This window comes from Octopus sinensis, linkage group LG1 (genome assembly GCF_006345805.1).
Source record: "Octopus sinensis linkage group LG1, ASM634580v1, whole genome shotgun sequence".
Taxonomy (NCBI): domain Eukaryota; kingdom Metazoa; phylum Mollusca; class Cephalopoda; order Octopoda; family Octopodidae; genus Octopus; species Octopus sinensis.
The window spans coordinates 183,872,962-183,890,312 of NC_042997.1; the positions used below are offsets into that span (position 1 = coordinate 183,872,962).

Sequence of the window (17,351 nt, forward strand, 5' to 3'; positions counted from 1 at the left end):
AGCTCATTGTCTCTCGTGTATTCCATTTCCAATCAGACTGCACATTATGTGTATTGAGGCGCTGGGATGACTTGTGTAATTCCTAGTAAGTTGGTTCTGTGTTTGCTAAATTTGTATTCTTCTCTTGGTAGATCAAATATTTGTGAGTTTTTCTGCTAATTTAAAAAAAAAAAAATCATAGAAGGTTGGCTCAGATCTTTCTTCTCAGTAAATTCATCTACGAGGGGGTGCTGAAAAGTTCTTGACTTTGGGTAAAAGATAATACAAGAGGATCAGTTAATTATGATTTTATCCAACATATCCAGCCTCGCCTGGCCCCCGTGCCGGTGACACGTAAAAGCACCATCCGTTTCGTGGCCGTTTGCCAGCTCTGTCTGGCCCCCGTGTTGGTGGCACGTAAAAGCACCATCCATTCGTGTCCGTTGCCAGCCTCGCCTGGCCCCCGTGCCGGTGACACGTAAAAGCACCATCCGTTCGTGGCCGTTTGCCAGCTCTGTCTGGCACCTGTGTGGGTGGCACGTAAAAAGCACCCACTACACTCACGGAGTGGTTGGCGTTAGGAAGGGCATCCAGCCGTAGAAACACTGCCAGATCTGACTGGGCCTGATGAAGCCTTCCAGCTTCACAGACCCCAGTTGAACCGTCCAACCCATGCTAGCATGGAAAACGGACGCTAAATGATGATGATGATTCCCCTTGTCCCCTCTATGTTTAGCCCCTTGTGGGCAATAAAGAAATAAGAAACTGAAAGAAGCCTGTCATGTGTCTGTGTATCTGTGTTTGTCCCCCTCCCCACTGCTTGACAACTGGTGTTGGTGTGTTTATGTCCCTGTATGTTTAGCTAAATCCCTTCAAGGCGGTGCCCCAGCATGGCCGTTGTCGGATGACTGGTGCAAGTAAAAGATAATGTTTTAAGAACAGCAAAAGACATTTGCAACTTTGGAAGTCAGACAAATAAAGGATCCATTACACCAAATTTTATATATAATTCAGGTTTTAGTTTGTATGCTTTTTTTTACTTTTTGTATTCCAAAGAGTAGATACCAATAACTACTACAAGGAACTTAAATATTAATGATACCAAGTTTGGTAGAAAATCATAATATTTAAATGGTTTGAAACTGTTGCCTTCATCCTTTCATTTAATATCAAATAAATGCATTTATGTATTCCTAGCAGTATTGCCCGGCGTTGCTCGGGTTTGTAAGGGAAATAACTATATAAGCATTTTTAGAGAGTTACTTCCCTTATATAACCCGAGAAAAAATCATTAAAAATGCGGAAAAATTATGGTAAATTTTTTTTTAAATCGTAGACTCATCGTAGACGCGCGCTAATACCCAGAAGGGCTTGATATGAATGACGACTATAAGATACCCGCTTTGGTTAAACTGCACTGCAAAATGTGGGAGTAGTTAGGAATCTAAATCGGAGGAGACAGCGTCTCACACACACAACTTCAATTTTATATATAAAGATATTATTCTAAATATTAGCTTGCCTTTTCTTTAAATGCTAACTTTTTTTTTCTAATTTTCAGTTCTCCATCACTGTTTGTTAATATATAATGGTATATTTGATTGTTTTCCTTTGTTTTTCCTAAAGATTCTGAACCCTTGTTACAACCTTCACTCAATGACTCATTATCTAACAAGAAGGCTGTGCCGGTGAGGTCAGGAATTGACATGTTTGCAGAAAATGAAACTCTAGATGAATACCATGTAAGAATAACTCGTGTATTCTGTTCATAAACATATCTATGTGCTTATATATGCGTATTCAATTATGAGTATTTTCATGTAGCTGTATGCATGGTAGCAATGGTATAAGTATCTTTAAGGCGGCGAGCTGGCAGAATTGTTAGCACGTCGGGCGAAATGCTTAGCAGTATTTCTTCTGCCGCTACGTTCTGAGTTCAAATTCCGCCGAGGTTGACTTTGCCTTTCATCCTTTCGGGGTCGATTAAATAAGTACCAGTTACGCACTGGGGTCGGTATAATCAACTTAATCCGTTTGTCTGTCCTTGTTTGACCTCTCTGTGTTTAGCCCCTTGTGGGTAGTAAAGAAATAGGTATAAGTATCTTTATGAAGTTGTATGTGTGGTGGTAGTTTTTACAATTCTATAGTAAGTCTTGTAACCACTCAACTGTGAAATGGGTCTTTTTATAGATGAAGCAGACTGTAACAAAGATATGGATCCTGCTCATTGACAGAACACAATGTTCATACCCAACTATGAAACCGAACACGCTCAAGTAAAATAGATTTTGTTACAGGTCAGGCTGACTGTAACAAGAAGCGTTGTCAGCTTTCAGGTTTCAACTTATGTGGGTTAGTAGACCAGCATCTGAACCCCACAGCAGTTGTACTACTTTTGAAAATGTTTATTGTTTTATCTGGCTGCTTGCGAAGACCTGTTGAGGCAAGTGAAATCAAAATCAAATTTGATGACTGACATTCGTGCTAGCAGGGTGCAAAGAGCACCATATGAGCGTGATCGTTGACAGAGTGGCTAACCGGCTTCCATGCCAGTGGCACATAAAAGGCACCATTTGAGTGTGATCATTATCAGCGTCGTCTTATTGGCACTTGAGCCCCGTGCTAATAGGGTGTTAAGAGCACCATCCGAGCATGATCGTTGCCAGAGCGGTTATCTGGCCTCCGTGCTGGTGGCACGTAAAAGGCACCATTCGAGCGTGATCGTTACCAGCATTGCCTTACTTGCACCTGTGCCAGTGGCATGTGTAAAAGATTCGAGCAAGGTCATTGCCAGTACAGCCTGACTGGCCCCGTGCTGGTGGCACGTAAAAAGCACCCACTACACTCTCAGAGTGGTTGGCATTAGGAAGGGCATCCAGCTGTAGAAACTCTGCCAGATCAAGATTGAAGCATGGTGCAGCCATCTGGTTCACCAGCCCTCAGCCAAATCGTCCAACCCATGCTAGCAGGGAAAGCGAACGTTAAACGATGATGATGCCCATTTATTTTTAAAATGAGCATTAACAGTATTAAATAAATGATTGCTTTAATTAGAAATTCAAGACTAACAGTCTACTAATCTGTTGGGACCTGTTTTGTATTTCAGGATGTTTGTGTGGCAAACTATACTGGTGCTGTTCATGAAAACCCAAGTCTGACAGATAACTGGGATGATGCTGAAGGATACTACAGTAAGTTGACATTATATTCTTTAATTAGTGTCTTTCCAAAAGAGGTTGTTAATTGACATCACTTGAACAAAAGAGATGCAGTATATTGTATTGACATAATTATTTGGTCCCTACACTCAGAAGAAAGCAAAGTTCATCTCAAAAGTAGATATGGTCATACATTTAGTTTAGGCTTAGTTAAGGTCATTTCCTATACTTTTACATTTTGTAAGTTAATACCTCCAAAATCATGGGAATCAAATGTTAAATCTATGATAAGAATTTATATAACTCAATGTAATTAGTCATGTTTTTGTTAAATTTTTTGTATTTAATTATTTCTCAACCCCTTTTCAATCTTTCTCAACCCCCTTTCATAGCCCACTATCAATACCCCCTCCACCTTTGTCATCCTACTTACTATGGCCACAGTCATCTATTTCTGGTCCCCATCTCTGCCATAATTCATCATCCTCCCACCAACTTCATTGTCAGATTGCTACTCCCCACAATTGTGCTTTCCACAATTTCTCCTTCCGGATCCACTTCTGTCATTCTCACCCCTGCCTCCAAACTGATATTTACAATCAACCACATCTTCACCCGTTTTCATCACTCTCTACATCCACGTTTACTCCAATTTCTACCCCTCTGTCACTCTCTTCCCACATTCTCATGAAATTACTTATCCTTTCTTTCCCTCCCGATCCACAATTTAGACTTTCCCTTATACTTGCCTTGTACCTTGTGAGTTACACTCTAACCTCCCGTTACCATCATCTTTATTTCCCTTTCACTCTCACATAATGCTGGGAAGTCATGTATCTCCTTTATAGTAAGACATCTGTGCTAATTTCTCTATCATAGTTTAGCCTTGAACACTTTGCTTAAAAGTAATTTCCATCTCTCTCTCAAATACTCCCACTTAGATGTGGTGTCTTTTTGTTTTTCCTTTCTTTACTATGTCTTACATGTTACTTTGGTGTAATGGAAAAAAGCACTCAGTAATGTGGTTGGTGTTAGGAAGAGCATCGAGCCATAGAAAGTATGCCAAAGTTGACATTAGGGCCTGATGCAGTGGCTCGTTGGACCCTGTCAAACCATCCAACACATGTCATTTTGGCAAATGGATGTGAAATGATGATGGTGTTGACAATGATGGTAAAGGTGGTGGTGATGATGATTGTGTTAGAAATTTAACCTGTTTTTAAATATCCATTTGTTTTTTTTTCGTGCTTGCTTAGTGTGGGATTATTTCTTTTTCAAAACAATTGTTTTTAGGATTGAATGTCCCTCCTACTAATAATCACTCAGCTATGAAGAAAGAGTGAATTCCCATCCTTTCTTTTCTTTTTAAAGTTAGGGAAACTTGAGCATGCAAAGCTAGGGTAACGCCATAATCTCTGTAGTAAAACCTAAATAGTCAGTAGCCCAGCTTTGTGTCCTTGTCGGTCTAAATGATATTTCATTGCTACCTATGCACAACCAAGAGTAATGACAAGATGTAGTGACAGTAGTGACAAGCATTTGCCATATTTTGAATGCCTTACTTCCCTGGGCATGGATACATTGAAACTCCGACGTCTGGCAGCTGACTTGGCAGACATCCATAAAATTATTAACCATCTTACTAACAATAACTCTGAGCACCTTTTCAAACTCCATCTGTCTAACACCCGTGGACATGTTTACAAAGTCAGAAAACAGCACAGTTCCCATGACTTTCGGAAACATTTTTTCACACTAAGAGTTGCTGAAGCATGGAACAGACTGCTGGCATCAGTTGTTAGTTGTCGGAGCACTGCATCCTTCAAAACTTCCATGCTTCCTGAGATTCGCCAACACTACACCTGATTTTCTCCCCTCCATACACATGCAAGCATGTATCTGACTCCTACACTGTTCACTTTCCAGACATTTGTACATTACTGCATATGCTTTATACACACTTTTGACAAGTTGTGGTGCACCACGCCAGCCCTCAGTCAAAATCGTCCAACCCATGCTAGCATGGAAAGTGGACGTTAAACGATGATGATGATGATTATTATTATTATTATTAAGATCAGTTAAGCATCAAATGTCTCTTGGCATTTAGTTATGTCCCTTCACATTCTAAATTCAAATTCCACTGAGGTTGACTTACCTTTTATCCTTCCATAGTTGATAAAATAAAGTACTTTGTCAAGTACTGGTGTCAATATTAAATTTGCTATGCCCTTCCCCATAAATGCAGTCATTCACTTATCTCAGAAATTATTGTTATTATTGTTGCTTTTTTTTTTAAACTAGGGGTCCGGATTGGAGAAGTTCTTGATAAACGCTACACTGTGTATGGCTATACAGGCCAGGGAGTGTTCAGTAATGTAGTGAGAGCCCGAGATGCAGCACGAGGAAATTTAGATGTAGCTGTTAAAATTATAAGAAATAATGAAATGATGTAAGTTTCGTGTTTGTATTTAATAATTATCTTAATTTTGATCTATATAGAATTTATTATATAAAAAAACTTTTCCATGAATTTTCCTACATTACCTCTTTTTTTTTTAACTGTTTAGATTGCACTTTCTTCAATATGAGGAAATGGTGATGTATACCTGAAAAAGGATTTAATACAATTTTTTCAACATTTTAAATTGTCATATAAAAATTATATTCTGTTTAAGCTTATTAGGTGGCGAGCTGGCAGAATCATTAGCATGCTGGGAAAAATGCTTAGAGGCATTTTGTCCATCTTTATGTTCTGAGTTCAAATTCCACCGAGGTCGACTTTGCCTTTCATTCTTTTGTGGTTGATAAAATAAGTACCAATTAAGCACTGGGGTCGATTTAATCAACTTCTCACTCCTTACAAATTTCAGACCTTGTGCCTATAGTAGAAAGAATTATTTAAGCTCATTAAAATTCTATTAAGTGGATAAAGAACTTGAATTATCTCCTTTAAAATTGCTTCATGTCTTACATATAGAGAAAGAGATATGCTGGGTAGATTTTATATTGTTAAGATTATTTTTGTAAGATTCAGTTTTTTTTTAAACAAAGTTTTACATAGTAAACTTTCTTTTTTAACTGAAAACATCAAAGGACAGATCTCTTCAAGACATTTTCTTTTTTATATATCATTGTCTATGATGTTTTGTAGTATATCTGAACCTGGTGAGGTTAAGGTAAGAGACCTCACAGCTCATGGTTTACTGTAGTTGGAAGTGGCATATAAGATTTTGAGTTCTTCTCTCACAGAAGACCTGGTCTAAATACTTTCAACAGAGTGGATTCTACCAGCCAGGAATGATGCTAGACTGAGTGATGGATCATAATATTTTAAAAGTGATTGATTCTTTTGTGTTTCTATTTAACAGCTACTTAAACCTGTAAAACTCTTACAACAAGAAGGAAATTAACTCTCTGGACTGAAATAAAAATAATCATCTCTATATAAATGGCAAAATGTGTGTGTGTGTGTGTGTGTGTCCTTTATACAAATCCACAATTTTTCAGTCTATAGTCATTCAAAACCGTCCAAGGGTGGTTGTGCACATCTTTACATTTCCCCAGTCACCCTGCAAAACCATTAAAAAATCAATAGAAGTGACTTTTTTGTGAATTTTCTATCCAAAACCCAATCAAAATGCTTGAAACTTGATACGCCAATTGAATGCCAGCTAGCTGTATGTGATTGGTCGGAGATTTGGACAGTACTCGTGTGTACGTGCGCATGCATGCACTAGCACTATGACCCGGTGTTGCCGGGTCATAGTGCTAATAGCAATAGTATAATTATGTTATATATTTCCCTTTTTCTATATGTAATAAGTCTAAAGGAGATGATTCATAAAATTCTTTGGTAATTGAGATTAAGATTTGTTTTTTATATAATTTCAAATAACAACTCTTATTCTTTTTGTATCTTGTCAAAGTAGCTGTTTCTTCAATCATCATCATCATCATCGTTTAACGTCCGTTCTCCATGCTAGCATGGGTTGGACGGTTCGACCGGGGATCTGGGAAGCCAGAAGGCTGCACCAGGCTCCAGTCTTATCTGGCAATGTTTCTACAGCTGGATGCCCTTCCTAACGCCAACCACTCCGTGAGTGTAGTGGGTGCTTTTTACGTGCCACCTGCACAGGTGCCAGGCGAGGCTGGCAACGGCCATGGTCGGATTGGTGTATTTTATGTGCCACCAGCACGGAAGCCAGTCAAGGTGGCGCTGGCATCGGCCACGAGTCGGATAGTGCTTTTTACGTACTACCAGACCAGGGATCCTGGCTGGTTCAATTCGATTTCGGGAAACTTTAATATGCTTCACTATGTAACTACATGAAGACGTTATGTAACTGATGGAAATTGAATATTTAGGAATGTAGTAAACCCTTGTAAGGGGTATAATTATTTGAATGTGTAAATATAAATTTGAATTCTAGACAAAGATGAGAAGTATATTGAAAGATAGACTTGTGTTGCTGTAGGTATGCAATAAAAATAAATGATACGCTATATTGAAAGTGAGTCAACATTTCTGATCTCCATGAAATTTCAAATTAATTTTATGTTCAAGGTTTTAAAAAGGCACAGGAGTGGCTGTGGTAAGTAGCTTGCTTACCAATCACATGGTTCCAGGTCCATTCCCATTATGTGGCACCTTGGGCAAGTGTCTTCTACTATTGCCTCAAGCCAACCAAAGCCTTGTGAGTGGATTTGGTAGACGGAAACTGAAAGAAGCCCATCGTATATATGTATATATATATGTGTGTGTGTTGTGTGTGTGTATATGTTTGTGTGTCTGTGTTTATGTCCCTGTAACTTAGCGGTTCGGCAAAAGAGACCGACAGAATAAGTACTAGGCTTACAAAGAATAAGTCTTGGGGTCAATTTGCTCGACTAAAGGCAGTGCTCCAGCATGGCCGCAGTCAAATGACTGAAACAGGTAAAAAGAGTTGTTGTTCAGTGTTACATTTTAGGTACTTGCAAACTGAATTAAGTATGCTTGGTGCAATATTTGTCTTTGGCTTAACTCTTTAGCATTTAAGTTTGCCATATGTGGCTCAAATATTATGTTTAATGTTCAAATTGACCGGATTCAACCTCTCACATCTACCTATAATATCATTCTAAAACTAAACAGTTACATTACTGAAATCTCAAAGCTACAAAATAATGCATAATTAATTCAAAACAATATGAATACCTTGGATCGTAGGGTGACCTGCTGTGCTTGAGGAGACCTATTGAATTAAGTACATCAACATCAAAATAAATATCAAATGGAAATTGTAGTTGTGATACCTGTGCTGGTGGCACGTAAAAAGCACCATCCAAACGTGGCTGATGCCAGCGCCGCCTTGACTGGCTTCTGTGCCGGTGACACGTAAAAAGCACAAACCGATCGTGGCTGCTGCCAGCCTCGTCTGGCACCTGTGCTGGTGGCACGTAAAAAGCACCCACTACACTCACGGAGTGGTTGGCATTAGGAAAGACATCCAGCTGTAGAAACACTGCCAGATTGGACTGGAGCCTGGTGCAACCTCCTGGCTTCCCAGACCTCAGTTGAACCGTCCAACCCGTGCTAGCATGGAAAACGGACGTTAAACGATGGTGATGATGATGATGATGATGATGATGATGAATAGCCAAGAATTACATTTGACAGTAATCTGAATTTAGCATTCAGATTCCTCTGTCAAATTGATCATACAATTTCAATTTTATGACTGCGATCTCAGTCAAAATAAGAAATAATTAAATTTCAGATGAAGCAAAGAAAGTTGAGAGATGTGTTGGATGTCTAGAAAGCATTTATGTGGAAAGTAAAAAAGGAAAACAAAATGGGGTTGTTAATGATATATATTTGATTTGTATGTAAATTGTTATTTTAATGCTCTACAGCCATCTTTAATTTGATAATTCCTTGTTTCCAGGCATAAAACAGGTTTGAAAGAACTTGAGTTCCTTCGCAAATTGAATGATGCTGATCCTGATGATAAGTTTCACTGTTTGCGTTTGCATCGGCATTTCTTCCATAAGAACCATTTGTGTATGGTATTTGAGTCTTTGAAGTAAGTAGTAACTCCAGTTTTCAAATCTCTTATATTATATGAAATGTGTAACTTATATGAGATTATACAGTGAATGGTTGTTGAAGAATGAGTTGGAAGAGGAATATGTTTCATTGAATGCTTTGTGTTAATTTATGAGAAAACTCTTAAGTTAGGACAGCTACTGTATACCGAAAGAAAAGATAACAGTATTGATAAACGCTAGATACATAGACGTGGGAGTGGCTGTGTGGTAAGTAGCTTGCTTACAAACCACATGGTTCCAGGTTCAGTCCCACTGCGTGGCACCTTGGGCAAGTGTCTTTTACTATAGCCTCAGGCCGACCAAAGCCTTGTGAGTGGATTTGGTAGACGGAAACTGAAACTAGCCCATCGTATATATGTATATATGTGTGTGTGTGTCTGTGTTTTTCCCCCCAACATTGCTTGACAACCGATGCTGGTGTGTTTACATCCCCGTAACTTAGCAGTTCGGCAAAAGAGACCGATAGAATAAGTACTAGGCTTACAAAGAATAAGTCCTGGGGTTGATTTGCTCGACTAAAGGCGGTGCTCCAGCATGGCCACAGTCAAATGACTGAAATGAGTAAAAGATTATTATTACAAGAAAAGAAAGAAATATGCCATGTGAAGTTTTTCTATTAAGCTGATGAATTCTTTACACATTCTGTATGGATAGGTTTGCTGATATAGTTTATGCAACCTCAATTGTTATAATTTTTAATTTTCCATCCACATTTATTATGTACTAGCAGTATCGCCCGGCGTTGCTCGGGTTTGTAAGGGAAATAACTATATAAGCATTTTTAGAGAGTTACTTCCCTTATAGATGCCAATTCGGGCTTTCTTAGCCATTTCTGTTTTGGTGTCTTCAAGCCATGAAGTCGTTGTTCTAAAAGAACGCTGGTCTCCTTGACAACGCATTACGACATTGATTTCCTTAAACTCCCTTCCCCACAGCTTCACGAGGGAGGGAAGAAGGGGGAGAAGCAAACAGGTGCAGGTGTGACCATGGACGCCAACTCCGCCGCCATCGACACACGAAAAATTATGCATTAAAATGGAATAAAAAATGATGTTAAATTATTTTTAAAATCGTAGACTCCTCGTTGACGCGCGCTAATAGCCAGACGGGCTCGATATGAATCACGACTATAAGATACCCGAATTTGGTTAAACTGCACCGCAAAATGTGGGAGGAGTTAGGAATCTAAATTGAAGGGGACAGACACTCACACAACTAGAGTTTTATATATATAGATTTTCTTATTAATAACATTTTTTTCTCATATAACTTACTTTATATATATTTGTTTTATCCCATTCAATATATATTTTAATAGAATTTTTTTATCAACCATATTATTTTACTTAGCATGAATTTAAGAGAAGTATTGAAGAAATACGGCAAAGACATTGGTTTACATATTAAAGCTGTCAGGTCATATTCCCAACAACTATTTCTAGCTCTCAAGCTTCTCAAGCGGTGCAGCATATTACATGCTGACATCAAACCAGATAACATTCTTGTGAGTATAATTTATGTATCTTTTGTTTTTGTCTTTACAACAGTCATGTGTAATTATACAGTTCTTGGAACAGAAGTTGACTAATTTTCTCGGGGAAAAAAATCTCCAAAAAAACAAAAATTAAAACAAATTACTGTATATACTAGCATACAGAAAAGAATTTGAACTTTAAAAAATATCACCCCAAAACTAGGGCTCGACTTATATACCCTGTGTAAAATCGACACCTAAGTGACGTCACTACAGTAGTGTTTACACCAGCCAGGTATGTTTGATGTCTATTATAGTAGGTAATTTACAATATCTGGCCACTTTTTGAGAAGAACTGGATAAATTTTATGTAACCAAGACAGCAAAATTGGGATCTTTTCGGTTTGAACGGCAGTTTTTTCTAGCGGTGTCATATGAAATTGTCACCCATAATTATGACCCTAGTATCGATCTATTGCATTTCAATCTGTTTTAGGGTTAGGGTGGGGGGGAAGGGTATCTTTTTTCCTTCGCAAATGTAAATAAACCCAATCTGTTTCTTAAACATGGGACATATTCATACGGCACAGAATGTTTTTTTACCTCTATAGACATCAGTGATTGGTTGAAATTGCAGAAATTGAAGAAAAAAAAACAACAAATATCTTACAAACTATAGAATTTTCTCAATAAAGCCAAGAGAAAAAGATGTTTTATAAACACATTCTACCAGTATATGAAGTTTAAAATTTTTTAGTTACCTAGAAATTATGTTAAAAACTGCTGTTCAAACCGAAAAGATCCCAAAATTGTTGTATACAGAGTTTACTGATTGAAACATAGTTAAGATGCTATTGAAACACAAGAAAAGCAGAGGCTTCAGGGGCCGCTGGGGCAGCTACAGCTCACCCAACCCCTTTATCTATGAAGTTTGTACCTTCGGCACTCAAGCTATTTTCTATGAAAACTTGGGGTAGTCTTATACAGCAAGTATAGCTCAAAACCTACTTTTTAAACTGGAATTCCTAGGGATCATCTTTTACATCTGATCGTTTTATATGCTGGTATATACAGTATATATTATTAAATTTTGTTCAGATCAATAGCAGAACCCTAGGTGATAAATGAATAAAAGGAAAGTACAATGAATTATAGTAACAATACCAATAATTATCCTGTAACCACATTAAAACATGTCCTACTAAATAAATATGGCCATGTAGCTCTTATGAATACCATAAATCCTCGAGTATAATCCGCATTTTTTTCCCTAAAATTTAAAGGTCAAAATCCCTAGTGCGTACTATATACGAGGTTAAAAATGAAAAATATTTTCTAAGCAATGTCCGAGTCTCTATTTGCTGTCCGGCAAGGTTTATTCAGACGCATTTTGTGATGTCGGGCGCAAAAATACCTTAAGCTAAGCCTGAAAGCAATGAAGTCATAAAAGAATCATCCATAACTTGCAGTAAGAAACATTATATTAAAATAAAAGTATTCAGAACACAGAATAACATGTAACAAAAACAATTTGCAAACATATTTACATTCCCATATAACAGTTAAGAACATCATCATTATTGTATTACGCATGCATGGAAGTGTTTGTTCGACTAGGTGCTGCTGGCTTAATTACTCATGACTCAAGTTAGAGAAGAGGTGTGTATTATACACAAGGCTTAGGTTTTTCAGAGGTACAACCCACTAAAAATCCCCTGCGTATTATACTCAAGGGTGGACTATACTCGAAGATTTTACGGTATTTGTATTTGGTGTTTTACTTGTATTCATCATACTGGATCTACTATCTTCATTGAACTCACATTAAAAGATTAAACTTGTTGGAAATAAGCTTTATAGCAGTCCTTGCAGTGTCACTGGTGCTAAGCTGTATCAGCCTTTGCCTTTCCCCTTGGATAACAGTGGCATGGAGAGAGGAGGCTGGTATGCATGGGCAACTGTTGGTCTTCCATAAACAACCTTACCTGGACTTGTGCTTGGAGAAGAACTTTCTAGGTGTAATCCTATGGTCATTCATGACCGAAGGGAGTTTTTACCTCCTTTTTTCTTTTTATCCCATTCATATTTATATGCAAAAAATAAACGTTTCAACAATAATGATAATGATGTATAATTTTGTTAATGAATTTATCTTTTTTTTCTCTCTAGGTGAATGAAACTAAATTAGTTTTAAAGTTATGTGATTTTGGTTCAGCTTCCCATGTATCAGAAAATGATATTACACCTTATTTAGTTAGTCGATTTTACAGAGCTCCTGAAATTGGTATGTATTAAAAAGAGTAACTGATATTGGATTGTTTTATTTTTTTCATTTTCTGTTTATTTGTGATTAAACAGTTGACTAACTAGGCGTAGGAGTGGCTGTGTGGTAAGTAGCTTGCTTACCAACCACATGGTTCTGGGTTCAGTCCCACTGCATGGCATCTTGAGCAAGTGTCTTCTACTATAGCCTTGGGCCGACCAAAGCCTTGTGAGTGGATTTGGTAGACGGAAACTGAAAGAAGCCCGTCGTATATATGTATATGTGTGTGTGTGTCTGTTCCCCCAACATCGCTTGACAACTGATGCTAGTGTGTTTACGTCCCCCGTAACTTAGCGGTTCGGCAAAAGAGACCGATAGAATGTACTTGGCTTACAAAGAATAAGTCCTGGGGTTGATTTGCTCAACTAAAAGCAGTGCTCCAGCATGGCCACAGTCAGATGACTGAAACAAGTAAAAGAGTAACTATGGCAACAGAGTGTTCCGAGTGAAAATGGAGAAACTGCCTGTTCATCAAACCATTTCTATTTCTTTACTTTATAATCTCTTGATAGTGAGAATATTGTAATCAGATGTAAAGCAGGCACAGGTGTAGCCATGCAGTTAAGAAGTTTGCCTCCTACCATTTATTCTCAGGTTCTGTCCTGCTGTGAGACATCTTGAGCAAGTGTCTTCTACTATAGCCTCAGGCTGATCAAAGCCTTGTGATTGTGGTTGGATTTGGTAGATGGAAACTGGAAGAAGCTTATCGTGTGTGTTTGTGTGTACCCTTGTTTTGACATCACATGACGATTGCAAACAAGCACCACTTGCATATGGGTTAGGTTGTTCTTTTGTAGTCTTCCATGAAAAAAATCTATTGAGAAACACAGTGTAAAGTGTTGTGTATACACATAAACTTGATTATAGTGTTAAATTTTTCTGTCAGAAAATATATTGAAGTCTTTACAAATTCTCAACTATTACAAGCAGTTTTGAAATATTTATTACAAAATAAATAAATAATATATAAAATTCAATAATTCTGACTTATCTAATATCTACTTTCATGTCAATAATATGAAAGCTTAAAATATGAAGATAATGAGGATGATTAAGAAACCTTTATAGTGTGCAGTTACTGTTTTCTTAAAGAGTATCATCATTATCGTTTAACGTCCACTTTCCATGCTAGCATGGGTTGGACGATTTGACTGAGGGCTGGCGAACCAGGCTCCAATCTTGATCTGACAGAGTTTCTACAGCTGGATGCCCTTCCTAACGCCAACCACTCCAAGAGTTTAGTGGGTGCATTTTACATGCCACCAGCATGCGGGCCAGTCAGGCGGTACTGGCAATGACCTCGCTTGAATCTTTTTACACATGCCACCGGCATATTTGCAATTATAGCACCTAGTTTTTTTCTTTCACATTCTGACAAAAATTTTGTTTTCAATTCATCCAGGTTCACTAAAATACCCACCAAGCATGCTCAACCTCACTCTATAGAAATTGCCTTTGTACAAATGTGAGAAATTTTGAATGTCAGATTCAGTAGAGCAACAAACAAAATGCCTTGTAGAATTTAGTGATATTCTGAGTTCAAATCCATCAGGGAATGTTTTTTCATTGTTGCAAAGTTTGATAAATTAAATCACCAGTCAAGTACTGGTATCAGTTTGATTGACTCAACTCTCACCCTACAAAATGTGTAAGCCTTGTACCAGTAATAATAATTGCAGTATGATAAAGAACATGAAAAGTAACATAAAAATATACCAAGGCCCCGACTTCACACACAGTCCAAAAATAAACTCTGCTTGCTCAGTAGATATTCTGCACAAGATAACTTCAATTCATTAGCACAGTATATCTTGGTTTGTCATTGTGTTTGTGCATATATATATATATTATCATCATCGTTTAACATCCACTTTCCATGCTGGCAGGGGTTGGACGGTTTGACTGAGGTCTGGCGAGCCAGAAGGCTGCACCAGGCTCCAGTCCGATCTGGCAATGTTTCTACAGCTGGATGCCCTTCCTAACACCAACTCATGCCGGCACCGCATAAAAACCACTCAGGCCAGTGCCACTTCAAAGGCACTCATGCCAGTGCCATGTGTAAAGCACTGTTGCTGGCACCATGTTGAAGCATCTGTGCTGATGCCACATAAAAAGCACCCAAAGCATTCTGTAAAGAGGTTGGCATTAGGAAGGGCATCCAACCATACAAACCATGACAAAACTGTCCAAGCCATGCCAGCATGGAAAACAGACATTTAATGATAATGTGCCGGTGGCATGTAAAAAGCACCATCCGATCGTAGCCGTTGCCAGCCCCGTCTGGCCTCCATGCCAGTGGCACGTAAAAAGCACCATCCGATCATGGCCGTTGCCAGCCTCGTCTGGCACCTGTGCCGGTGGCACATAAAAAGCATCCACTACACTCACGGAGTGGTTGGCGTTAGGAAGGGCATCCAGCTGTAGAAACACTACCAGATCAGACTGGGCCTGGTACAGCCTTCTGGCTTCCCAGACCCCAGTTGAACCATCCAACCCATGATGATGATGATGATATATTATTTATATATTTATGTGTTTCTGATATATGTAAGTGTGTGTGTATATATTTAAAAAAAGAAAAAAAATTTTTATAAATATGTTTCTGATTTTTCAGTTATTGGCATGGGCTATGAACATGCTATAGACATGTGGTCTGTTGGTTGCACTATCTTTGAACTGTATACGGGAAAAATTTTATTTCCTGGACAATCAAATAATGAAATGCTGAAATTTATGATGGATGTAAAAGGGAAAATGCCCAACCGTATGGTACGCAAAGGAATGTTTAAAGATCAACATTTTGATATAAATTACAATTTCTTGTATCATGAAGTTGACAAAGTAACTCATAGGGTAAGTACTATTTTATTTCGGGCTAACTTTTGAGCTTTTATTGAATATCTAACTAAAAATATTCTTTGCAAATTATCATAAAATTGCAATCACCAAAATGTTAAATTTATGTACATTATTTACATTTGATGGATATTTGTCCTCATCTTGTTTGTTCTTAACACAATGTTTCGGCTGGTATACCCTCCAGTCTTCATCAGATGTCTTGGGGAAATTTCAAACCTGGATTCTCATTCCTAAGGTATTTTTTGATGTTGTTATTATTATATGCCCACGGGAATATAGTGTAGTGGTTAAGAGTGCAGGCTACTAACTCCAAGATTCTGAATTCGATTCCAGGCAGTGACCTGAATAATAATAACATCAAAAAATACCTTAGGAATGAGAACCCAGGTTTGAAATTTCCCCAAGACACCTGATGAAGGCTGGAGGATATATAAGCCGAAAACAAGATGAGGACAAATATCTGTCAAATAATGTAGATAATTCCTCATCTCTTAAATATAGAACTGTATGTTAAATTTATGATTTTCTCAGAATATTTTGTAATTACTTAAAGATCCTACATGCTTCGTATATTTTGTTTCAGGAAAAAGTAACAGTGCATAGCAGCATCAGTCCAAGTAAGGATCTTCTTCAGGAGCTTGTGGGATACCAACGGTTACCAGAAGATCAGTTACGTAAAGTAACTCAACTAAAGGACTTATTAGAAAAAATATTGATGCTTGATCCCAGTAAACGCATCAGTATAAACCAGGCTCTTACTCATCCCTTTATTCAAGAAAAAATGTGAAGACAAGGGATTTCACTGATGGTTAACTCTTCACTGTTTCTCATTTTCTTTCCCTTTATCTTCATATTTAAAAATTCAAGACATTGTAAAAGAAAAATGCTAAAATAAAAAAAGTTCTTTTCACTTGTATAAAAAAAAAAATTAAACCTCCAAGTAGTATTTGCTCTGAAAATAGTTGAACTGAATTGTTAATATTGAGCAATGCAAATGTTCATTAAATTGAGGTAAATATGCCAAACCCCATTTCACATTGTTGTTCTCTTTTTTTACATTTCAAAAATCTTTTTGTCTCTTACTTTATCTCTCATAGAAATGTTTACAGTGAAATAAGGCGGCAAGCTGGCAGAAATGTTACTGCGCCGGGTGAGATGCTTAGCGGTATTTCGTCTGCCTTTACGTTCTGGGTTCAAATTCCACCAAGGTCGACTTTGCCTTTCATCCTTTCAGGGTCGATAAATTAAGTACCAGTTACGCACTAGGGTCGATATAATTGACTTAATCCATTTGTCTGTCCTTGTTTGTCCCCTCAGTGTTTAGCCCCTTGTGGGTAGTAAAGAAATAGGTATTTTGTCTGCCTTTACATTCTGAGTTCAAATTCTACCGAGGTCGACTTTGCCTTTCATCCTTTCAGGGTCGATAAATTAAGTACCAGTTACGCACTGGGGTCGATGTAATCGACTT

General features: G+C 37.9%; 1 protein-coding gene across 1 annotated transcript in view; it reads left to right on the forward strand.

The window, feature by feature from the left end:
• LOC115213250 (serine/threonine-protein kinase PRP4 homolog) overlaps positions 1-16,911 on the forward strand; it is a 46,201-nt gene extending 29,290 nt beyond the window's left edge. Inside the window, exons 7-14 of the mRNA XM_029782188.2 lie at positions 1,606-1,721; positions 3,086-3,170; positions 5,442-5,589; positions 9,065-9,202; positions 10,578-10,731; positions 12,871-12,985; positions 15,639-15,877; positions 16,467-16,911. Of these exons, the coding sequence (XP_029638048.1) occupies positions 1,606-1,721; positions 3,086-3,170; positions 5,442-5,589; positions 9,065-9,202; positions 10,578-10,731; positions 12,871-12,985; positions 15,639-15,877; positions 16,467-16,670 (1,199 nt within the window). The 3' untranslated portion in view covers positions 16,671-16,911. The remainder of the gene's footprint in view (positions 1-1,605; positions 1,722-3,085; positions 3,171-5,441; positions 5,590-9,064; positions 9,203-10,577; positions 10,732-12,870; positions 12,986-15,638; positions 15,878-16,466) is intronic.
• Positions 16,912-17,351: the final 440 nt, after the last annotated feature.